At 43.4% G+C, this 25,939-nt stretch overlaps 1 protein-coding gene across 3 annotated transcripts; it reads right to left on the bottom strand.

The window, feature by feature from the left end:
- Positions 1 to 473: 473 nt before the first annotated feature.
- Uvrag (UV-resistance associated gene) lies at positions 474 to 25,785 on the bottom strand. 3 transcript variants are annotated; one of them, XM_089543899.1, is made up of 14 exons: positions 25,399 to 25,785; positions 25,049 to 25,163; positions 24,902 to 24,936; positions 24,735 to 24,798; positions 21,564 to 21,667; positions 17,725 to 17,814; positions 15,132 to 15,229; positions 12,728 to 12,960; positions 10,312 to 10,484; positions 8,192 to 8,255; positions 6,481 to 6,646; positions 5,955 to 6,033; positions 4,623 to 4,711; positions 474 to 1,994 (listed from the first exon to the last, which is right to left on the bottom strand). In XM_089543899.1, the coding sequence occupies exons 1-14, from the start codon at positions 25,465 to 25,467 to the stop codon at positions 1,379 to 1,381; spliced, it is 1,995 nt and encodes a 664-aa protein (XP_089400025.1). In that variant the 5' UTR covers positions 25,468 to 25,785; the 3' UTR covers positions 474 to 1,378. The 3 variants fall into 3 exon arrangements, with proteins under 3 accessions (XP_089400025.1, XP_089400024.1, XP_089400027.1); XM_089543898.1 differs by having other exon boundaries at positions 15,132 to 15,232; positions 25,399 to 25,784; XM_089543901.1 differs by lacking the exon at positions 21,564 to 21,667 and having other exon boundaries at positions 15,132 to 15,232; positions 24,688 to 24,798.
- Positions 25,786 to 25,939: the final 154 nt, after the last annotated feature.

Below are 25,939 nucleotides of genomic sequence, written 5' to 3' on the forward strand. Positions count from 1 at the left end.
AGTTCCGGATGCTGTCATACAATCCAGCTTTTCGTGCAGCATAAACCTACTAGCTAAGTTACAGCCTAGCTCATGACTGGGATTCAAAACGGTGACCTACGTACCCCCAATTCTATGTCTTTACAAATCTTCATATGAACATTGTGGCTCAACCGTTTATCCCAGAGTGTTCGTGGTGGCATACATTAGTTAAGTAGTCTAGCTCACGGCAGGGATTTGAACCAGCGACCTATGTTAGGTGTGTTAACACTCGATATTCGATTGATGCCTTAGCATCGGCTTATTTCTTTTACATCTGATGCCTCTATGCTTCCGTGATTCCAAGACAGTCACAGAAGTTAGTTCTTCGGTATTTTCATGCTACAATACATACATGTTGCAAAGGACCATAACAGCAGATTTTGGGGCTGCCGAAAGGCACACCCTCACTGGCATAAGTAAAAAGAGATGAACGATGAACTTAGACACAGGCGGCATAGTTTGTCCACTTTTAATTTCAACTTCACAAGCAACCAAAGTCAATGCAAGTATGTTTATTTTTATGACTAGTATGAGCGATTACTTTGTTTCAGTTTACCTGCAATGTTCTTGTGCCCAAGCACTCATTAAAGAAAAAAATATATCACAATAACTCTACCTCGTATGGGGGCAAATGCCCTAATTAGCGAACAAATGTTGCCGCATTATGCACTGTCATGACGCCTAGCAACAACATGGCAGTCCACATGAAACACTTTATCAATGGAATCACAGTTGAATCTAGTGTGTCCGCACATGTCCTGCCAATTAGTGCAAAATTAACAAGCGATGAGCCAATAAACATCTCGCAGAAGGGGCCCACTCATAACCAAATAACACATCTGCAGAATATGCTAGTAAAAGCTTATATCACAAATCCTCAAACTTACTATAACTGGCACTCTTCTATGTGAATTTACAATGAGTGTGAACAGGCCATAATCTTTATATCTGCAAGTAACAGGCACATTTGGTGTCACTACTGGTATGACTCGGGCCACAGGAGACCATTCATTATCAAAAGAAAAAGGTGCCTGCACATGCAACTGTTATAGCATCTATGCTCATGTGAAGGCAGGCAAGCAAGGCAGATTACACCTTAAGGTTCCTTGACGACGAAGTCATATTGAAGGCATATATAACAAATAGCTCTGTGCACTCATAATATTTGCATATAGCCTAAGCATTCAACTGGAAACGAAAATAAAGAACAAGAAAGCTGCCCGCAACAGCATCTGGTATTCCTTTTGCACCAACACAGAAAAAACAATACACTGTTCCAAATGAAATGCGAGTTCTATGTGGTGGCTTTCACAACTCAAAACTATAACCAGTTCGTTTTTAAATCAGCAATGATACGCTAAGGCTTGGGGCTTGGTCCATTAGATGATGACACAGATGAGTATGTCCGAAAGCTGCGCACCACACTGGCCAGCTGCTCCGTCCTTGCTGTGAGGTCTGCGTCGAACAACGTGTCCACGGCCACTTCCACGACGCCGTCGCCACTGTTAAGTGACCCACTCTCTTCTGTTGCATCATACACGATGGGTGGCACGGGTAGCAGATCGTCGGCCGCCACCTGCCTCTCCTTGAGTGTTGAGCGCGCCTCGAATGCTCTCAGGTTTGGCTCACTGAGGCGGTAGCTGCTCTGCAGGCTTGGGAATTTGACGGGAAGCACCGCGTTCCTCTTGTCCTCGCACTCAGCGCCTGCACTCTGGAGGCTGTCTAGCCCTTTGTCCAGGGAGCTGCTCAGCTTCTGTGGGGCAGCAGCTGTGCTCAGCTCTTCCTCGATCGTTGGCTCTTCCTCGCACTTGAAAATATGTTCCATGTCAGGGCCTTTCATTGTGGGTGGTGAGAGCACCTCTTCTGACGATGGGTGTTCCAGTCCAGAGCCAATATTGTTGTTGTTGTTTTTGATGGGCACAGGTAAAGAGGAAGCCGGCACAGGTACTGGTGCACTGCTCGGCTGGTTGTTCCTTCGAGTAAGGAAAAGAAAGCAAGCAAGCAATAAGCGGCTGCAAATCAACTCACTGCACGAAGCTAGGAGCTTTGCCATGTACAGTGACTAGCAAAGATGAGCAAAGAAACAGCTCTGCTAGATTTAAGTGTAGCAACCAGCGATGTCAGCAGCAAACAACACCAATGCTTTTGTTGGATGTAGTAAAAATTAAAGGCACACTGAGGACAAGTCCACTGAGTTATTCTTACCAGTAGAAAATTGATTCTCAGGCTCCTTCTGGGCATGGTAATGTCTGTCTGGCAGCAGAGACACATTTATGTCTGAGAAGGTTGAATTCGAAAATTTTCCTGTCATTCCATTCAAACTCTTGGCGTCTACACCAAGTAGGGCGAGTATCTAGGTACCATTTTGAAGTGAATGGCACTGTAGCATAGCCTCTGGGATTCACACCCCAAATTCATTGTACTAGATGCAAAATTTTTTCTTGCAAAATTGGCCAGAGATGACAACACCAGCATTTAATTTTTTGGTCTTTTCTAGCTCATAAAAGCTCCATTTCCGGTGAGAGTAGTCTTTTTAGATTTAGAATGCCGCAGTCTATTGATACAGGTCAACTTCAATTTGTCCTCAATGTCCTTTTATACTCATTTCAGCATGCATGTTGCTAGAATTTACTGCATATGCTTGCTCCACTAAAAAGGGCACAAAACAGCATTCAAGTGCAAGCCTTCAGCATTTGGTTTACATCTGGAGGAAGGTAATGCCGAGCTAAGCAAACCTCCAACTGTGGTGAACAAATTGAATGTGAACTGAATTTCCTCGACTAGGCAACTTTACTCAGCAATAAGTAGGCACTTGACAAAGTAAACAGGCAGCAGAAGCAAGAGCAGGTAGCAGAGAGTGAACAACAAATGACTAAACTGTCACTAAAAGCAAAATGGAAAGTGAGACAACCAATGCATGTTGAACTTAGAAAAGCGCAATAAAAAGACAGGGACAAGAGGAAGAAGAAGCACGCAGGACAAACGCTTGACATCAACTAGTTCTTTACTCGGGAAAAAACACATATATACAGATACATAGAGGGCGGAAACAAATTATTAACCAAACAATGAATCGGCTTTATCACAAGTGTGTTTAGCGTGAACAGGTATCAAGGTAGGCAATTTCCTTGCGTGATAAGGTCAGGGAAGGAGTGCTGACACAATTTTCAGCTTTCTTTACAATACGATAGGCCTCTATAATTTCTCTGTGAAGCCTTTCTTTTCCTTTACCGCACGTGCGTGTGGCATTGAACTGCGGCTCATTTGCTTTGCATTTTTTACAAGACTTGCAGTGTTCTGCTAGGTGTCCATCCGTTGCTACAGCTTGCACAGCACGACGGTGTTCCCTCAACCTATCGTTCAGGCACCTGCCTGTCTGGCCAATGTACGATTTCTTGCACGAGAGCGGAATCTTGTAGACCACCCCTGTGACGCAGGTTGTGAAACGGGTGGCATGCTTCGTTGTGCACCCAGGATGGTCATTCACCTCGTTGACAGCTCGACACATTTGTGAGAGCTTATTGGGCGCTGAAAACACGACGGATACCCCGCACTTCTCGGCCACTTTTTTAAGCCGGTGCGACACGTTGTGTATGTAGGGTATCACCGCCGGACGCCTAGTCTGGGGTGCCTTTTCTTTTCGCTTCCCAGAGTTTAGCTCCTTCACTAGGCTTTCAACCACAGAGGCGATGATTTCTTGTGGGAAACCAGCCCTTTTCAGGCGCTGTGACTGCATCTGCTGGTTTCCCACAAGAAATCATCGCCTCTGTGGTTGAAAGCCTAGTGAAGGAGCTAAACTCTGGGAAGCGAAAAGAAAAGGCACCCCAGACTAGGCGTCCGGCGGTGATACCCTACATACACAACGTGTCGCACCGGCTTAAAAAAGTGGCCGAGAAGTGCGGGGTATCCGTCGTGTTTTCAGCGCCCAATAAGCTCTCACAAATGTGTCGAGCTGTCAACGAGGTGAATGACCATCCTGGGTGCACAACGAAGCATGCCCCCCGTTTCACAACCTGCGTCACAGGGGTGGTCTACAAGATTCCGCTCTCGTGCAAGAAATCGTACATTGGCCAGACAGGCAGGTGCCTGAACGATAGGTTGAGGGAACACCGTCGTGCTGTGCAAGCTGTAGCAACGGATGGACACCTAGCAGAACACTGCAAGTCTTGTAAAAAATGCAAAGCAAATGAGCCGCAGTTCAATGCCACACGCACGTGCGGTAAAGGAAAAGAAAGGCTTCACAGAGAAATTATAGAGGCCTATCGTATTGTAAAGAAAGCTGAAAATTGTGTCAGCACTCCTTCCCTGACCTTATCACGCAAGGAAATTGCCTACCTTGATACCTGTTCACGCTAAACACACTTGTGATAAAGCCGATTCATTGTTTGGTTAATAATTTGTTTCCGCCCTCTATGTATCTGTATATATGTGTTTTTTCCCGAGTAAAGAACTAGTTGATGTCAAGCGTTTGTCCTGCGTGCTTCTTCTTCCTCTTGTCCCTGTCTTTTTATTGCGCTTTTCTAAGTTCAACATGTATTACCAACTCGCCCAACTTTCTGCATTGCTTGACAACCAATGCAGCAACACCAGGCATTACTCACTGCTTTATGCTGTAATACTCGTAGAGCCCGTAAAGATTGTGCAGGGTAGCCCGAAGGTCTTTGGTGACCATGTTGCAATGGCACCTCAGCTTCAGCAAAAAAGGCAAGGAGAATGCAACACACTTAGGCAAACAGAAGGACATGGATTACAGCAGGCAGTTTTACAACTGGCAAACTTTGATGTGCTGCCGACTAGGGAACAAAATGTTGCGGACAGAACAGCTACCACTGATGGCACAGCACTAGATGTGAGCAACTGTCCAGCACACTTATTTGTAGCCAGGTTGCACTTGGTCAGCTGCAAGTGTGTACCAGAAGGGCAGCTAATCTAATTCACACATGTATGCATATGCACACGCATAAGCACTGTGTTTTGAACTCTTGTTAAAATGGCCAACCAGCTCTCAAGTGGCAGAATTTTAATATTCAAAGCTCAAGAACATAAAAGCATCAGTTACTGGGAGACCCCCCCAAAAAACAAAAGAAAGCACAAAAAGACAGATGGACAGCCTGCAACGTGATGTGACAAATCTGCATTATACGAGGATTGGCTTTGCATTTTCACTTTCACGAAAATTGCCTTCGCGGCATCTTTGAATTTAATTTCGCCAACGGTTTTTCATTAAGCTGCTATGTGGGCTTATGGTGGGCAAAGGCCTTGTGGAGGGTGGTGGTGGGTGGGCGGAGGCTTGTAGGTGGGAGACGCACTTTAACCGAAGAGTGGTTCACAAACTACAAGGTGGAGGGCCCCCTCTTTCTCTCTCTCTCTCACACACACACACGCGGGCACACACACACAAATAAAGAGGGGCATAGAAGACCAAATGTCGGCAAAGGTCAGTGTTTACCACAACACCATTCTGAGCAAGACCATAATAAGTTGTGCCAAACAAGACACAAGAGGTCTTCAACAAAGTGTAAACAGAACGGAAATCTCAAACTCTCTACATCACTGTCTCCTTCACGAAAGGCACACTTTAGTGAAGCATCCCTTCGCAGAACATACGCCACAAGCTTGTGCTCCGGAGAAAGGCTGCTCCAAGCGTGAACTCGGCGCTGTGTGACCGATATTACATTGTCAACAATGCACCAGAAACATCTTAAAGAAAGCAGCCTTTTGCAACCTAGGAGGTGTTTAAAACATGCTCAATGCTGGATGCATGCTTTCATTCGGTGCCACCTGTTACACACTCTCTTAAATTGTTAAGCAAATGTTTTTTCAGGCATGCTTAATTCACTGCTATTAACAAATACTGTCCAGCTTTTGGCACCACTCTATGAACTGCATCATGCAGTTATTGCTAACAGCAGGCATTGACCAACGTCCAATACCTGGGCAATGTTGCGGTTGAGGAGGTAGACACTGTAGTTGAACATCATACGTTCCTTTCCTTTCATATATAGTGGAAACCTGTAATTTTCACAGAAGAGAACAAGCAAAGCACACGTTAATCGAAAACTTCCAAGCTCAATGCAGACTGTAACAACAACTTCAAAGAACTGGAGTAACCAGCCATGCCACATTGGCTGAGGCCAACTTGCCTTCCCTTCTTACAAACTGCCATGTTTGCTAGTATAATGAATGCACTATAACATAGATGCAGTGAGCACATCTGCTTTATTTTTGTTGTCAAGAGATACTTTTCAGATGCTCGTAAATATTGGGAAAAAATAAAGAGCATTTATGGTGAAAAATATGTTCTCTCTCTCTCTACTCTGGTAAGCACAGTTATGAGAGCTCAGCTGCATGCTACTAAAAATTCTGCAGAGCCCCCGACATATACAAAATCCTAGAGTTAGCAGTCATTATGAAGGCATGCGACACAATAGGAAATGAATAACAGCACAAGAAGCTCACTCGCGCTCTTTGTCCGAAAAGTGTTCTATGAGGTTGTCTCGCACAGAGGACATTGACCCGAGGTGAATAAGGGGATAACGCAGTGGCACATCCAGGAAGTGGGCCATCATCAGCAGTGTGTGCGTGACGTAGCCAAGGGCAACGGATATCATCTGGTCTTCTCGATCTAGGGAAAGGAAAAAGCCACAGCTTGGTGCAAAACCACTGCAAGCTGCCTTCACATTCATTCTTTCGCTCAGTTAAGCACACCCTGGGTAGGCATAGGGCCTCAAATAATGCGATAAGAAAAGAAAATAACTGCAACTAGTGTACACCTGAGCATTCCCGTACAGCCAGAACAAAAGCTGCACGGCTTTTTGAAACTGTTGTGGTTGAAGAAAAATTGCCCAGATCTAGGGATTCAACTTGCCAGACTAGGACTGTCACTGCCAACTCAGTTAACCAGTGTGGCTAATTGATGGCAGGATGGAGTTGAATTTAGCAAAGACTCAGGGGCATTTACAGAGTTCCTTAATGTAGAATAACTTCCTTGCAAAAGCAGTCTTTGTTAGAAGCTTACTTCATATTAGGAGGCTCCCACAACCCCATTGAACTAATATTAAGAGAGAACAGAAGGGCAGCCATTCAATAGCACTTCTTTAAATCTATAAATTCGTTCATTTCACCAAAAGAACACATCAAGCCATTTATAAAAAAAAATTCTGCTGGTATAATTCTTGGTTGCTTAGTGCTAGTACAACACTACTGATGAAAAAAAAGACAGACTCACACAAACTAAGTGCAAACTCACACTTGTTTATTAGACGTGTGTTTCATGCATGATATATATTTTTTGAAACATGCTCTGTCCCGTTTTATTATTTTCCTGATGATGCACCTGTAGCTGCCTCTCTCTTTATCCCTTTATTCCCCTTCTGATTACTTATAATTCAGTTTCCGTTACGCCAATGGAAGGGTCAACAACGCAGTTTTCAGAAACAACTTCGAAAACTGCATAATCTCTCTTTCTGTCGTTTCACTGCCACATCCTACTATACTGGTATGTATCGTAAAAGACTGGATGATACTAGTGTGGAGCACAATTTGTTGCCGGATTTCCTGGGTGCGTAGTCTCTCCATCATTCCTAGAATATTTGCTTATTCTTTTATTGATACACCTTCCTGACAGGCCAATGTAATATTTGTTGGATGAGATCATAATTTTATAAATGATCCATGAAGTTTGCATTCTACACATTTCTTTCTCTGGGCAATGTTGTACCTACATCGTTGGAATAATAATAATAAAACCGGATAATGCACGCACTGGGAAATCCATGCCATTCAAGAAATACATGTCTAATGAAAAATTGCGAGTTCACGCTTCGTTTGGGCAAAGCTTTTTTCTTGTTTTGTCAGTAGTGTTGTAGTGTTGCAGTGCACAGTAACAAAACTGCAGAACCAACTGGCTGCTGTCTCAGCACTGGCACGCACATTCAGCGATGCTGCCCAGTGTTCTAGGTTGCCTTTTGTTGGCTGGATTAACCTTCAGGTCACCTTCATTCGCAAACACAGCTGTTGTCAGCAATGTGTTAGGGCTAGTATGGGTTCAATATACCAAAAGTAATTTTATGAACACAATCACTACAAGGAAGCACAATAGGTTTGGCAAAACCAGTATTTTTTTTTTTTTTCAGTAAAAGGAACAAAGTTACCAAATAAACACACTTACCAATGAAGTCCTCGCTGTTCGGAAGATGAACAAGGCAGATAGTGTAGCCTTTTTTGTCTGGAAGCTAAAAAAAAAACAGGGCATTCAATAAAACTGTAAACATGAAAAAGCAAATGTAGCTAACTACGCTATGAGATCCAACATTCACTTTGGTTTGATTCTCCTCACGTGTTAATGTCAAAGATGGATGCATGCTTAGGTTATGAAAACCCTTACATAGATTGCAGGCGGTTGCAACAGCTCTGTTCCACCCACATCACTTATGTTCATCAGCTCTGCTCAGTGCACTTAAGAACACCATGAAAATGCAAACCACATTTTCTGCTCCGGACAATCAACTGCTGGCACTCTGCAAGGCAGTGGTATAATACTAGTAGGAGTGGCAGCGGGCAGCCATCAGCACCGTTTCTTATATTACTACAGTCATCAACTCGCTGTTCAGACGTGGCAGGACCCAAAAAATTGCCTGAATAATAAAAAGTCCAAAATATCCTTGAACTTAAAAAAAAAAAAAGAAAGATCACTTTGCTCAGAAAAAAAACGGCTTAAACAAATGAAACTTTCACCATTTCTCACGTACCAGTGGCAAGCGATAACACCTCTTGTATATGAGCTGGATTCATGTTTTCATTATGTCAGCAATACCCTTGTTTGCACTACACCTCACATCACCAATGCCAAAATGTGTGCCATGGTCACGGGTAATGCATGAACTATGCCACGAGGCAATTCTGTGCTAGCCCGCCACAGTGCACACAGCGCAACGAATGCATGAGCCAAGAGCAGAGTTCGTTTCCCTAGGCAGTCACAGTCGCGCAGACTGAAGGTCACAAGAAGTGAATGCCTCTGACTGCAAACAGCCACCACTAACACCACCCCCGCACAACAAGAATCAAAAACAGAGCCACAGTTGTTTCCTGCACATCTTGCTCATCACATTCAGTTTCCCGCAACTTACTTCAATTCTCCAAACTGAAGCCAAAGGCCAAGAGCCAGGGGCATGGCATGATTCTGGTGACTAGTTTGAGGACAATGACAACCCAGAGGCAGAAGAGAGGATTCTGTATAGGTCGCAATGCAAGTTTTGAAAATTCCGGGCCAATCTTGGCAGCAGTAAACCTACACTTTCCTAGTTGATTCCCTTGACAATGAAAACTGCCTTCAAAAGTAATTAGGGCTCTTCCCAAGGAACCTCACATATGAGAACTTCCATCATACCATAGAATCTCTCAAGCTAGGCAACTGTGCACAGCCATAGCTGACATTCTCAATAATTAAGGCGTGACAACAGGATAAAGTGCCAGCAACTGACAACAGCCATACCTGACATTCTTGATTACTGAGACGTGAAAACAGGACAAAATATGAAGGTAGACAACAGGATGAAGCACCTCTACGGCACTTCGTCCAGTTGTCTTCATAATCAAGAATGTCAGGTATGGCTGTGTTCAGTTGGCTAGCTTGAGAGAATCTATGGAATAATGAAGGTTCCCATATGTGAAGTTCCTTAAACAAAAATTAACCAAAACCAACTAGCCCAACAGCAAGTTCTTTAATACCTGACATGCTCCTAAGGCTGTTGCACTAAATGGTATATGCTATCTGTATCCCTCTATCTGCTCCCCTCTTCAATCACTTCGACAACAAGGCCCTTCAACAACTTATGAATTTACCACTGTAAAAGCCAGAATTCGTACAACCAATCTTATTTTTGTGCAACCTATAGAAATACACAAATGACCACCAGTGCATAGCAAAGCTCATGAAAGGTCACAACACTTTTTTTGAAAGACAGAAAAGGCCTTTGTGCCTGTAACAGATCCAGAGCTAGTGGGATATGAAAGAAGCAGCAGCCTCTGGAACAGAAGAGAGCATAAAGAAATGCTTCTATAATTGCTCGCTTTTTCGTATGAAGGCAGCAACTAATTGAGCAATCAATTTAGGAAAAGAAAACATGCTGATTACTCAATTACTGTAGTCCTCAAAAAAAAAAAAGAAAGCAATATTTCCCTATGCTTTCAAAACCTGTTCATTTCCTTTGGACATACCCTAGCAAGCTACTTACCTCCAAATTCACATTTATTCACTCCTAGTACAACGAGAGAGAAAGCAGCACTTACAGGCACCACAGGGTAGATAAAGGCCAACTCAGTAATAAGCTCCTTCTGCCTAAACAGCAACCGCGAAGAAGTCTTCAGGAGGCTCTCCCGAACTTCGAAGTAGTGCCTCCGCCGTTCCACAAGCATGTTCCGCTTCTCCACAAGTTCAGCTGCCATGCTTGCCAGCTGTCGCTCTATGTGGAAAATCAAGCATATTTTGGCTTTACCCAAAAAGGAATACACAAAAGTGTTGAAGCCATTGTCTCCTTGTTAGTAAAACATGAAATCACCAATTTTGAATTGCTACACAGAATCTTTTCAAAAGCGAAGAGTAATTTAAAAGCACTCTTTGTCTACAATGTTGCTTCATTTTTATTCAGATATTTATTCAGAGTACCCGTGAAGGCTCTCAATGTAAGGGTATTACATTGGGGAGAAGCATGAGCGCAAAAATAGCTGCATTAAAAATATGCGATGAATGGAAGCAAGTTCACAGAAAAGTTTATTCAGTGTAAACAACAAACAAAATGTAAGAACAAACGACGTAGAGCCCAAGTGATGTAGTAAAAAGTTAACAAAAAGTAGTAAACAAACAAACGAGTCAGGTCTAAACAAATCAGCAAGGTACAAAACAAGGCAGAGAGCAAAATAAAAGGGGATCGTGTTAACACCTCGTGTGGCTTTTTCCAAGCTTTCAGACCTACAGCTAACAATACGACCGATGCCAAATGGGGAATGCACAAGTGCAATTATGACATTTTGTGTACTTATGCGTGTAATTATGAAATTAATGACACCTACAGTTTTTCTGCAAGCAGCAATCTCACTGACAGTCCTTCCGCAGTCACTGTCCATAAGGCAATGCGGTGTCCTCTTCTCAAAGTATACTACTGACTGCATAAGCATCATGTGCTTGGATTACATATTACACTAGTGAACTTCAATTTAGGGCTTAGTTTCCTATTCCAGCTGAGCTTACACGTGACATGCTACAGCCAAGAGCAAAAGCAATGCTTTGATTAGGTATGTGTAATCAAAGAAGAATCGGTAAGCACGCTAAACAAGGAAAAAGGAGGACAGCCTCTGTGCAAGTGAAAGCACTTATGATAATATAGTGCTTACTGAAATGAAACTGCCTCATTCCCGACTAATTTCAAAGTTACAGGCTGTGCACTGCAAGAGAGTTCCATCCCCGACAATCCCATGTCAGCTCGCCATAACAGCTTTTAGCTCTGCGTAGCAGAATTATTGCTGTACAGATATGACTGCTTCAGAAGTTAGAAACTTATGACAGAAAGGATATAAAGAATAGCACTTACACAGTAAATCGAAGGCAGAGGTAAAATACGAGGGGGTACCCAAAAGAAACCGGACTAAATTTTTTGGTCGGCAAAGCGTCTGTGGTACCGCGTTTTGCCACTAGGAGCGCATAGAACGAACATTCCAGAGTCAGTAAGCCGAGTGCCGTCGTTGAAGGAGGTCAGACTAGTTTAGGCAGAGTTTTAGAGTGACGACTGTTTTGTGTGAATGTCGCTTTTGCAATGGCTGATTTTCGTGAATAGCGTGCGCCGGTGAAATTCTGATTTTTGCTCGGAAAAAGTTGAATAGAAACTCTTTAAATATTAACAAAGACGTACAAGGACGATGCTATGGGGACAACTCAAGTGTTCCTGAATCGAATCCTGAAAGCGACAATCATGCCAATGGAAAACTTCAAATTCACCTCGCCTCAAGAAAGCTCGTCAGATGAAACCAAACCTCAAAACAATGCCGATTTGTTTTTTCGACGTGAGAGGAGTCGTCCATTGAGAATTTGTCCCGCAGGGTCAGACAGTTAGCCAGGCTTTCTACTTGGATGTTTTGAAAAGATTGGGCAACAGTGTGCGGTGGAAGCGGCCAGATTTGTGGCGGTCGGGTGACTGGTTTTTCAATCATTGCAATGCCCCTGCTCACACAGCCCTGTCTCTACGACAGTTTTGGACCAAAAATGGCATGACCCCTATTCCTCAAACCTCATACTCTCCTGACCTTGCCCCGTGCTACTTTCTTTGTTACGTAGAATGAAAAAATAGGTGAATGGAAAGCGTTTCGCTGATGTTGCTAAGGTGAAGAAAAAAAACAACGGAGGCACTGTCAAGCATCACAAAAGATGAATTTAAACAATGTTTTGAAAAATGGAATGAAAGATTCGACAAGCGTATCAATGCAAGTGGGGAATACTTTGAAGGAGATTGAAGGTCTGTGCTTAAAATGTGAACAAATAAGTTCAAACAAAAATAAGTCCGATTTCTTTTGGGTACCCCCTCGTATATATAAAAAAACAGTCACCAACACGACTGCCTCACTGCAGGCGACAGACAGGAATATAAAATATGTTGTAGCGACAAACTAGCGGAAAGAAACGACAACAAAAAAAAAAGAGAAAAAGTAAGGGTACCTTTGTCGGCTAGCTCCTGAGCCTTGGCCTGGCAAACTAGCCGCTCTTTGTCCAGCTGCCTTGTTCTCTCCTCAGTGACTTCCTTCAGAAGACCGATGCGTAGCCGCACCTTCTCCTGCTTGGCAAGACACTCGTGAAGCTGCAGCCGCTGCTGAAGCCGCTTCTCAATGGCTCGGCGGACACGCGACACTGATGCCTGCGTCTGCTTGATGGCTCGCTCAGTCATCATCATCCTGCAGTTAACCAGCGGTGGAAATATTTAGTTGCGGATGCTAACGGGTGCTGCCCTCCTTTATTCTACCATGCCCTAGACCATTCTGGTTAAAACTAATTAGTGATAGAAAATTTATAACCAGTCAGTGCCTTTTAATACACCACTACTCAGTAAATTAGTTCACCTGACATGGCATGAGCCAACAAAATATTGCAAACACGCAAATGATAAGCACAGACAAAAAAAAAAGAGAGACCAAATGCTATTTCAAAATATTTTTGAGTGTGCTCTGATCAGTACATATGAAATTTCATGCAATCCTGAAGCTTTCCCTCCATTTCTTTTTGACACTTCTTTTTCCCTTTCCTTGCATAAACACAGTTGTCCTTTTTGACACTTCTTTTTTCCTTTCCTTGCATAAACACAGTTGTCCTGTTACCAGTGCTCATCTCATTCTCACCCAAACTTGATCTATGGAAGTGTTATATATAGCATTATTTTCATCTTATCCAGTGTGTTTGTGAGCTTTGTAAGCATACAGCTATAATTTGTGGAAAACAAATTACAAATCCAATTGTGCAAATGAACCAGTGTTAGGAAGTGCAACAAACTATGGGCACTTCATCAGTGATGCAAGAGACTCCCTACCTCTGAGACCGCTGAGAAGCCTGCTGTAGTGGTGTATGGTTTAGGTTTATAGGGTTTAACTTCCCAAAGCGACTCACTCAGGCTATGAGGGATGCCGTAGTGAAGGACTCTGGAAATTTCGACCACCTGGGGTTCTTTAACGTGCCCTGACATCACACAATATGGCCCTTAAAATTGCACCTCCATCGAAATTCGGTCGCCACGGCCGGGATCGAACCCACGTCTTTTGGGTCAGCAACCGAGCGCCATAACCACTGAACCACCGCGGCGGCGTAGTGGTATATGTAACATGCACACTGGAAAACAGTGGTTACCTCTTTGATATGTCCCAAAGAGGCTCTAAATCCTTAACATTCTAAACGCTTCCGGGAACTGTACCTAAGGTGCATCTGTAGGGCACATATTAATGTGCACAAGACAAAAAATGTAAGCATACATAAAGGTCATGCAATTATTCTAGTGCAGCCTTTGTCCCACACCACCTGCATCATCATTTTATGCCTAGTAATATTACTCTCGGGCACAGAACAAGCATCCCAATTGATTCTACTCCTTACTGCTCTCATTCTTGTGTGCCATCTATTGCCGCCGCGGTGGCTCAGTGGCTATGGTGCTCGGCTGCTGTCCTGAAAGACGCGGGTTCGATCCCGGCCGCGGCGGTTGAATTTCTTTGGGGGAGAAATTCGAGGCCCGTGTACTTTACGATGTCAGTGCACGTTAAAGAACCCCAGGTGGTCGAAATTTCCGGAGCCCTCCACTACAGCGTCTCTCATAGCCTTAGTCGCTTTGGGACGTTAAACCCCATGAACCAACCAACCTATTCTTCCGTGTCAAGGCCTTTTTCTTGGCAGCATGGCATTAGCAATGCACACACACATGCGCGCAGGAAAAAGCTTTTTATATTACATGCTCTGACATATGAACGATGGCAATGGCATGATTTAAATGGCTAGCACACCCAGTGCAAGCATTCCGTCCACCATCTCTGCTGATGTAGCTGTCTGCTGTCTTGTAACATGGTAACATAGCTACACGGCATTGGGCAACCACCCCGTTCTTTTTCCTCTGCTTTCATGACAACTTGGATGGCACTGTTTTCTGTATTCTTCCTCTTCATCTTTTGCACCCACCTGGATAACCATGTCACACAGCACGAAAAAGACCAACGACCAACTCGCCCAGCTTTCTGTTCTCACCTGGATAACACTGCGTACTGTCGAGGTTACACTAGATATCCCGAAACCCCAAAGGTTGGCACCATGACCACTGAGCGTTTAAAGCCCAAAACAAAGAAACAGAACATGAGCACAAGAAAGCGATGCAAGTTTCATTGGGAGAGCCCGTTTACATGTGCACATTTTAATAAGGTTAAAGAAGTCAACAGAAAGACATGTTACATAAACGGCAGATCTTGCATTTTATGCACCTCAAACCTAGGTAAGGTGCACCGCAGGCGTTTGTTTATGATGGTATGACCAGTACCGCCTACCGTAATGGCAGTGAAATGGCACTTAAGGATGGCTGCACACCTGCGCAACTTACCGCTTTAAGCTGTTCACAGAACAGGAATTCCTTATCACTGTTGGGTCTGAATACAGAACTTCATACACACTATGCCCGGAATGGTCAGCCTTTGGTCCCTGCTGAAATATGAAATAGGAAATGACTGTGAGTGACCACGGCCATTAGTGCCTCCAATGACAATGACAATGTGAATGTGCGCTCTGTCACGTTATGCAGTTGACAAAACCAATGCTAGTGGCTCCAGCAGCACTCATGGCGCTTTCTCCGCATGAGACATCATCCTTATCGCAGAGAAAAATCTACTTTATGAAAGTACTGCCCTTTCATAACAACAAAAATATCCATCAACTGCCTTGCAAAACCGGGAGAATAACGTGGCAGCAGCCAAAATGAGCAGCATTGAGAGATAGTGACTAAAGTGTACACATAAACTCCATTATCACATAAATTCCATTACTTATCACACAGTCAAAAAGTACCATTCCTGCTCCTGGTAAGAAAGCTTGGACAGTAAAAGATGCTCCAAGCAATCAAGAGCGTGAGATGTACTCTCTAAAGGAGCAACGTCACGAGATCATGCAGTCAACACGTCTACATTGTGCAATTTCTAGGTATACATACACTTTCTACAATGTAAAAATAGTAAATATAGCTCATGATATACCTTAATCTAATTTTATTGACTGTGGGCACAACCATCTCGTAAGTGCAGTGCCTCGCAACAAGGACACAAGGGTGATGTAACAGGTTTGCTTTACTTAGCATACACCCTGCAAGGTCTCGTGATGTTAGGTAAGGAGTGTCAATATCAGGGATCTCCTGTCGGTTAGTGAGGACTATTCAACAAGCGCTAGGAAGAAATGATTATCATCATCATCAGCCTAACTATGTTCACTGCAGGACAACGGCTTCTCCCATATCTCTCCAATTAACCCTATCCTGTGCCAGCTTCGGCCACCCTATCCCCGCAAACTGCTTAATCTCGATCACCCAAATCACTTTCTGCCGCCCCGGCTACGGATGCCTTCTCTGGGAATACAGAAAATTACCCCTAACAACCAATGCTTACCTTGCCTTCATATTACACAGCCTGCCCAAGCACATTTCTTCCTCATAATTAACCCACGTTAGTTCCCTGACCCACTCTGCCCACTTATGTTTCTCTCCATAGCTCGCTGCACTGTCCTCAACTAAGCTGAACCCTCTTCATTAGCCCCCACATTTCTGCCCCCTAGGCGAGTACCGGTAATATACAGCTGTTATACACTTTTCTCTCAAGGGATACTGGTAAACGGACATTCATGATCTGAGATTCCTGCCCATTGCACCCCATGCTATTCTTTCTCTTCTGGTTGTTTCACTCTCGCGATCTGGGTCTGCGGTCATTACCTGACCCAAGTAGACAGATTCCCTTACCGCTTCCAGCACCCGGATACCAACAGAAATGATATCCCATGCCTTAACCTGTAGCCAGTATCTCATACTCAAAGCAAAAAAAAAGTGAAAAAAATTCCCTACCAGTACTTGTCTAAGAGCTCAAACATAATATTTGTCACAGAGATGTCACAAAATATACCCAACGCATAAAATGGGTTCACGAAGGAGGCTCAAAAAACAGAATTGAAAATTTCAAAATTTTAAAAATAAAAAAAAATTCAAATACTGCGCCAAATGAAAAGGTGGGAGGTTGACATCGTCAGGAATATATATGCTTTGAAGCCCTCTGGGGAACTGAACGATGTTCGCTGAACAACAATTTGACACGATCTGATTTGTTTTGATTCCACCTTAGCTCCTTGGGATACCTTCGCTACATTACTGCAGGGACAACACTATGCGAGAACATTTGATGGCAAACCTCATCTGGGCACATACTGATATATAGTTCTTTGTGCCATTTTTCAGCCGTTCTCTGCTCCTTATCTAGTTAACCAGTACAAGCGTACAGTTACAGAAATAAGCTGCTGACTTGGACATACTCGTTATTTTTTTCATGATCCATACTGGTTTAGAAAAGACTGCATAATAAATTACCTAGCCCGTATAAATTAGGGACAGCCCAGCCAGAAAGTCTAAAGGAGTCAAACCAGTTTGGGTCCCGAAACACTATTCCAATCATTTCATGCTACCCAGTAAGAATTAAATATAATTGTGTTAAGCAACATTAATTAGGAAGAGTGAATTTTTTTTTTGCTGAAAAGCTTAGGTAAAGAATACATGTGAACTTTTTCACTCCAAAGTAGATGACAAAAATGTCACTCACAATGTATAAGTGAACGTAAAAAGTCAGAGATGGGAAGCTGAGCCCGTGGTACACAGCAGAATCAAAATGGGCAGAACAGCACTACAGCAAGTTTCTCACATAGCTTTTTTCTCTTTGTCCCGACATGGCAAAAAGAAATAAAACAAGATGGAGCCTGAATAATTTACTTAGGCCCATTGCTTTATCAGCCGAAGGACACTGCAGCTGCACCAAGGTGTGTAATAGCACTCTGGCACAATGGATTGCTTTAGAGTCAACCAATTAAAAGCCTTTTATTATATTTTCGTTTCTTTTTCTTTTTGGGAGGGGAGGGGGGGGGGGGGGGGGGGTGCTCAGCATGTCTCATACCTGCACAATGCTGTCAGCAGGTCCGTAAATTCCTTCCGACATGGCAAAAAGAAGAGTGTTGGGGAGGAACTTTCGTCCATCCTTCGGTACCTTTCAAGGAAAAGAAATTGGCATAAAAAATCCCTGTCCAATTTTGGCAATACAGTAAGCTGCAATAACTGTTACCATGCAACAAAACTGACTGCTTTTATGGGGTTACAAAAAAAACGAAAAACAACGGCTCGAATATCAATTGGCATTTTATTGATGAACACATGAAAGGCAAGAAAAGCTGCTTGGTTCAGCACACCAACCAGTACATGCCAAACATACAGAAAGCCACGTGTACACGGGACAGACTGGCCATTGCATGAATGTGCAGTTGAGAGAGCACTTGCCTTCTTCAAACAAACATCAGACTTCATATTTAGCTGCCCACTGTCAGAAGTGTAGGCGCAAACTGTCACCCGAGTGCCAAAGATGAATTGTTCACACATGAAAAATAAACTGTTGGAGAAATACCAGATCCGTGTGATATTCTGAAGCAGGGGAGCACATGTGTGAGACAAGGTTTGCTTGCATTGCACCAGAAAGAGGTGGCACCTTTTCAGAATGGGCGAGCACTCACCGATCAGAGTATGGGTGATAAGGTGCTATTTTATTTTATTTTTATTTTTAACCACCTGCTAGCGGTATGCATTCATGTGCTCTTTAACATAATGCTAGTTGATAGCCCTGAGGTCATTTGTTGTTCTTCTCCATTTCTGGCTTTCATAGCAAATTTCAACTTGCCTCTCAGAGTATTATATAAAGGACTGGGAACTCATGACTTAGTCACGAGATGAAGGTAAACCACAAAGCAGATCCACATTTGAATTTGTCTTCCTTCTTGAACAACTATAGCGTATATATCAGAACATGAATTTACTTTCAAAGATTATAGCCCTTGTAGAATTATTTTTATTTCATCCATTATTTTTCTTTTCTTCTTCACCTCGTGCACCTTTCTGGGACTTGTCGCTCCCTCCCTTACCTCTTACCCTCACAAGAGGAACTTGTCACATGTTCTAATCAAGTTGATTAAAATCTTTGCTCTTCAATAAAGACCTTTCGCTCTTTCTCTGACTTGTGGTCTATGGTGGTTTAACGTCCCAAAGCAACTCAGGCTATGAGGGATGCCGTAGTGAAGGGCTCCGAAAATTTCCACCACCTGGGGTTTTTTAACATGCACTGACATCGCACAGTACACAGGCCTTTAGCATTTCACCTCCATCAAAATGTGACCGCCACGGCAGGGATCAAACCCTCATCTTTCGGGTCAGCAGCTGAGCATCATAGCCACTGAGCCACCACAGCAGCCCTCCTCTGCCTTATGATTGTATACAGATTAGTTATCCTTCATCAGTAAACTTGCTCAGGCATGTCAGCATCAGCAGTGATGTGTACGTTGCATTAAGCTAACAGGTACAACGCAGCACTTGCAACATGCAAAAGGTTTGTGATGGATCGACAACAGCGACACACACTAATCTGCACTATTGCCGCCGCGGTGGCGCAGTGGTTATGGTGCTCGGCTGCTGACCCGAAAGACACGGGTTCGACCCCGGCCGCGGCGGTTGAATTTCTTTGGAGGAGAAATTCTAGAGGCCCGTGTACTGTGCGATGTCAGTGCACGTTAAAGAACCCCAGGTGGTCGAAATTTCCGGAGCCCTCCACTACGGCGTCTCTCATAGCCTTAGTCGCTTTGGGACGTTAAACCCCATAAAACCAAACCTAATCTGCACTCTTCTTTTTTAACCTAAATTTATATGACGATCCCTCTTCTACTTCATATCCCCTACAAAGCTCTTTAATATACCTTTTGCGAAACTCCGGAAGTCAGCTTTCCTGCACACCAAAAACCCCTTTACCATGGCAATGTCGTAGGGGTAGGAGGCGAGTGCAGCTCTTAAGACTTCCTATTCCACACCTTACCATGCTGTGCAGGAACTGATGAACAGTACCGTAACACAGCTGTCTTCTATTCTTCCTTTGTGACTACAGCAGGGAGGGCGTATTGTACATGCAAAGCAATGGCTTGGGAACTTAATCCCTTTATGTCAGCAGCAACAAAAGGCACAGGCATGCAGGAAAGGGGTGCAGCATTAATCGGACAATGCATATCTCTTACAGCCACTGGCAAAAGCTTCTAATGACTCTAAGGTCTCCAGCGCTGCTCCCTATTTCTGACCCAAAAACTAGTTTGGCTGCCATGGTGAAGAGGTTTGCACTATGTCGAGAAGAAGACGTTCAGAGTTTTGTAAAGGGTCCATTAGGTTGCACTTTGCGACATTTTAATGACTGTTTACCTCTTTCATTCGTTCACAAAACAAGTCTCATTCCTTGTATATTCCACTGGCTCACTGCCGCATAAATGGAAGTCCTCTATGTGCTGGAACTGCCCTTTACTTGGTATAAAAGCACAGTGTCATCTGCATAAAGTCATATAACCGCAAATGCCGACTCTTGTGTTGCTTGGTTTCAGTTCCGAACTGTGCTGTGAATTTGCACTGCCTGTCTCTGTTAAGTCTTTGTTTCATAGGTATCTGTCCCTGTTAAGGGGGGACACTGGTCTTGAAAAGAAAATTTTATTAATTTAGTCATAGCTATGAAATTTTAAGGGCACATGTATTTTTGTGCGCTGATTCTAGATATGTCATTTAATTTCATGTAAAACAATTCCTTGAGCACTTATGCACTTTTTATGCAAGTATTTTGCGGAGAGTTTTGAAGAAAATTTGCTGCAGGAAATTCGCTGAAATGTATGCCATTGGGTTCTCTTGACACCAAGGAATACAATAAGGGTAAAATTATCATCCTGGCTCTCATAGAACTTGAGTAATAGGTTACTGAAGCTGCCACTTCAGAAACAGGAATACACACTTTCCTTCTCATTTCAGAAGCGCCAACTTCAAAACTCTATAATAAAAATTTTTTTTTCAAGACCAGTGTCCCCCCTTAAAGGGCAACGGAAGAGTTTATAGAATTCGATGATTTTAGCCGAGCCGAATGCTTGAAGCTTGAAAGGTAAAGCATGCGAAGTCTTTTTGCGCTAGGATTTGAAATGGTGATGTTATCGCCGACTAAAGGGGCATCGGCGTTCAGGCTTCTCTGCATTGCACAGCGACAGGCAGAGGCCCCAGTGATGACGTCACGTATGGTGGAGCTGAGTTTCCAGCGAAGAAGTGGTAGTTTCAAGGATGAAAAAGAATGCCGCCGAAGGTTGAGCTTATGAAGCATTGCTTGGCGGCATCGGAAGACGCATGGCAGCATGTAGACGAAGGCAGTGGACATCTGAAATTTCGCCAGTTTTGAAGTCACCACGAGTTTCCCCGCAGTTATCCAATGCAGTGAGGAGAAGCCTGAAAATCGTCGTGGTTTTAATCGGTGTTTACGTCACCATTTTAAATGCTAGCGCAAAACTACTTTGCACGCATTACCAAGAAGCTTCATAGATTCGAATTCTCAAATAACCTCGAACTGTCAAAAAACCATTTCACCTTCCCTTTAAGCCTTTGTTTCATTGGTATTTTCTTCGCCTAATCATCCGTGCATATCGTGTGATCCCCACCCTATATATATAGAAGCCCCGCTGTCAAATAAGCACCTTCAGTCATCATCCAGGCCACAGTGAGTCTTGGCAGCTCTCTACATGCCTCAGGTCACCACACTTAGCGCACGAACCACACTGTGACCAATGCATGTGACCCTACTCACATTCAACCAACTAGATAATCATGTGTATGACAGTACACCTATAAAGTAAATTTAAGAATGCCTCAAACTAAACCAATCTCTAGAGCTAAAAATACAAAGACTACCTGCTCTCCAAGAAAAGACAGCCCATGAAGATTGACATCCCATTCTATCACACAGGTGGCGCAAGGGTCATTCTTCTTTGTCAGCCAGACTCGCACCACCAATGCTGGGTTGCATGACAGCCAGTCAAAGAAGCAATGTGCACTGAGAGCACAGATTATGCAATCACAAAAGAGTAGCTTATATAAGCTAATGCAGAAATCAAAATGGCAAGCACCTGTCACATCATGTAGGCTGATTCCCATGAACTTCTATCAATGGCACATAAGAAAACTATATATACAATGCAGCACAATGTACAAAGTACACCCAATGCAAAGGTTTTACACATTCCCTGAATGAACTGAATCACTCCTCAACCGACACTAGCACAGAATGCCTTCTCTGACCAAGATGGTTTGCTGTTTGGCTAGCTAATCGAAAGTCATGCTGGTTTAATGACTCAGGATGAGACCTAACATGATGCGTACGTCCTGATGTCTTCGTATTATGTCTAGTCCAAATGCCTTTTAACCACCTGCAAAACTATCATCGTTCCTGAACCCTGTGTTCTCTCACTAATAGCAGTCAATTGCCAAGGCAAAAGAAGTTTCCCTGACAGCTGAATACAAGATTTCCACCTGTCCTAACCATTGTGATGCATCACATCTTGTACTGTGAACTGCATGTAAACAAGGAAGCTAAAACCTAAATGAGCTAAATAAAAAAAATTTGCCAGACACAACTCAGTGTGACCTGTTTGTCACTGATTTTGTTGGTATTTGTTTTCTTTGACCAATGTGAGAGGAAACTGTTGAAACATGAGAGGAAATGGAGTGACTGTTGTGTCATGCGACTGCGCAGAGATTCTCATCCTATGTCACGTGACTAAACTAGATGAGGCAATGCTATCCAGTGACTAAATGTCCTAGAAACAATGCTCACTGTAAAAGAAAAGGGACAATACTTGTAGAGCTCACACATCTACCTATTAACATAAAAAAAAAAGGCTAGCTCATTAGGGCAGCAAAAAATTCTTAGCAAATCGAGCTTTAATAGGGGAGATGTAAATGTTTTGTGTACCCTTGTCCAAATGTGCAATAGTAAATGTAATGCAAACTTAGCAAAAAAAAAACCAAAAACCTTTATACAAATAACATATACAAATAAGAGACTTATCTCTTTCAATTTAAAAAAGCAAGGCATTAATTGGGTGCAGTAAGGTACAGCCCAACAGTAAGATAAGGCCCAAGAACAGAGCAGCAAAGGCTCCTCCAAAGATGTCGCTGTCAGTTGCTTTGTCCCTGCTAGCCACCAGCAATGATGACGGTGATGGTGGCTATACCCTTTTTAATGGGTGCGCCGTGAAGTCTATCGCACGGCCAAGTGAAAAAAAAAGCAAAGAAAAAAACAAACTAGTGAATGCAAGGTGGCTAACCCCAACATTATGACAAGTGGATGAAATTGGTTAGACAGCCTCCTCCGAGGCAGATTCACCGCTTCGGTCATGAGTTGTATCCAACAAGTCACGAATGGGCTCTACGTTTACGATTATTTTCTTTCTGCCATTAACCTGAGTTTATAATCGCATAAATGTAGCAATAGCTCAGAAGCTTCTTTTCTGTGCCAGCAACTAAATTCTAGCAATATACCGTACTGTGCGTTTTTATCGTAAAGACTTTCAAAAATTTTCCCGCCTCAACCGCTCGCTCGTTTGCGGTGAAACTGCGCACAGAGCTTGCACAATATGGTAACTTTTGTATCGTAGCAAGTTTTACAACGGTACTTACTTAGTTGAGCCGTGCATAATGCGAAATCGTAGTTGTCTGCGTAGGGATCGTCGAACCAAAAACCCTCAGACGCCGTTTTTTCGCTGAAAGGCGGCAGTGGCGCCATCTGTTTTCAGCAGTGAAAAGCGTCACGACAAGGTGCCGAGGTAGCCGAGGTGAGCGTTGCATGAAGCGTGTGCCTACACTGTATGCGTGCCCTTTGAATATGCCGTTTTTTTCGGCTAACTGAGCGAAAAGAAATATCAGAACAACTGATTTAACGAGGCTTTACCTTTCAGATGATATTATTTGCAAAATCGCCGCGGCACCTTGTCGTGACGCTTTTCACTGCTGAAAACAGATGGCGCCACTGCCGCCTTTCAGCGAAAACACGGCGTCTGCGGGTTTTGGTTCGACGATCTCTACGCAGACAACTACGATTTCGTATCATGCACAGCTCAACTAAGTAAGTACCGTTGTAAAACTTGCTACGATACAAAAATTACCGTATTGTGCAAGCTCTGTGTGCAGTTTCACCGCAAACGATCGAGCGGTTGAGGCAGGAAAATTTTTGCAAGTCTTTACGATAAAAACGCACAATACGGTATAAATTGTTCCTGAGCAAAAAAGCAGACCTGATGAGCCAGCAAAATTTTCATGATGGGAACACGAAATAGAAATTTAGTGCCTCAATAACACCAGGCTAGAATGAGTTTCAATGACATCTTTGACACCATGCATTCTTCGTGCTTTACTGATCAATGTAATCCAAAAGTAAGCTCCAAAAAATTCATTCAATGTTCACTACAACTCAGATGGTATTAAAAACCGCAAGACTAGCACACAGATTTATATCAACTAGGGAACACATGACGAAGCAGAAAGCAGTAACTGAGCAATTGTAAGGAGCAATTAAAAGGATAAAAATATGTTAGAAGTTAGCTTAAACCAGCCAAGAGGCAGTATGTGCCTTGGGCAACATGCATTCAAATGCTAAGTTTGAAGTATATCAAAAGCAGCTGATGAACAGAAAATCTTAAGATAAACTATATCACTGGAATATTTTCGGTTTAGTAGTGAACATTAACAAAGTACTTCTACTGTTACCAACTTGCCGTGATCTAAATATTACTGCACCACAACAAAAGCAGTGGGTACCAAGAAATAATGCTGTTGAATGAACAAGCAGCATCTTACACAATGACAGTATGCCATAAACAAGTCAGAGCGAAACAAAACTGCGCGAAGAAGACGGGACAAAAGAAAGGCACGAATACACACACACAAAGTGTATTCGTGCCTTTCTTTTGTCCCGTCTTCTTCGAGCAGTTTTGTTTCGCTCTAACCATGAACCGACTAGCCCAACATCATGTCTTACTTCGATAAACAAGTCATCAGAGCAGAATCCACCAGTTAGAAGGATACATTTGGAAGAATTGTTCCTCAGGTTATTGAACTTCGCCATTTGCAGCTGCTGCCACATCGGATTCTGCAAAAGAGAGAGAGAGGGGGGAAAAGCATTGTCTTGAGTCAAATACCTGAAGCAATCTTTTTAAACTGAATTCCCCGCGTGTATAATAGCGATTACTTACCAAATTGTTCTCGGACACTTCACTTGTGTAAATTGCTGGAGAAACAACATCGCGACATTTTGTCAGGTCAAACGACAAGAATCAGGTTCCTCGATAACACTGACAAAACAAGAGCAAGCTTAGTAAAAAGCAGACTGCTCCACTCACCAGCTTCATCTCTGGTAAGGTGAATAGTGTAGAAAAGGCCAAAATATTCTGTCTCTGATATTTCCGGCGCGACAACGTTACGCGCAAATACTGCGGTAAGGTGCCTCAGTCGCCTCTGAAAAGAAAAACACAGATGCTCATTTAGGGAAAAAAAAAAAAAAACAAAGGCACACAAAACCGACAACATGAAATCATGAATGCGCTGCTAACAAGTGGCCAGTGAGGTAAAGCTACGATCAAAAAAAGAAGCAGAATTTTGAAAACGCTGGAGGTGCGCTAGAGGCCACCCGAGTCGGCAGAAACGTAAACTTAAATACGAAGCAGACACGGAAACGTGAACATCATTTTACCTGGTGGCTTAGCAAAGGAATGTGCCTTCTCCGTATGCGTGTGTCGAACGTGTAGTCAGTCAGCTCCATCCTGTTTCGTTTACGGTGCTCCACTTACGCATCTCCACACATCACAGGGAAATGTAAACAGCGGGCGTACACGGCCACTTTCCGTTGCGCGCAAGATCACTTGGCCTCTCGTTGGGCCACGCGTCCCAGGCCAGCGCCCGCTGTTCAAAGCACAAGTTGACTCCCGCTTTCACGCAGTGCGCCGTGGACTTAGCGTGACAGAAGGAGTATCAATCAACTTTCTGAAACACTTTCCTGATTGTGCCATCAGGTTCCTCGCAGACCAACGATGCCAAACACAGCACACCTCCATGAACACCGGAACCGGATGCCACAACTGTAGACTGTAGCCCTGCAGCAGGCAAACAACAGCTTCAATAGCCACAACTTTAGCACTAAATTGCACCAAAAATTGCATTTTCAGTTCTTTGCGTTGAAATTTGAAGTACTTTAACGGCCCTGGTTTGTTTTTTGCCCGAGGTGATAACGGAAC

Source organism: Amblyomma mixtum, chromosome 5 (assembly GCF_055824585.1).
Source record: "Amblyomma mixtum isolate Tamu chromosome 5, ASM5582458v1, whole genome shotgun sequence".
NCBI classification, from domain to species: domain Eukaryota; kingdom Metazoa; phylum Arthropoda; class Arachnida; order Ixodida; family Ixodidae; genus Amblyomma; species Amblyomma mixtum.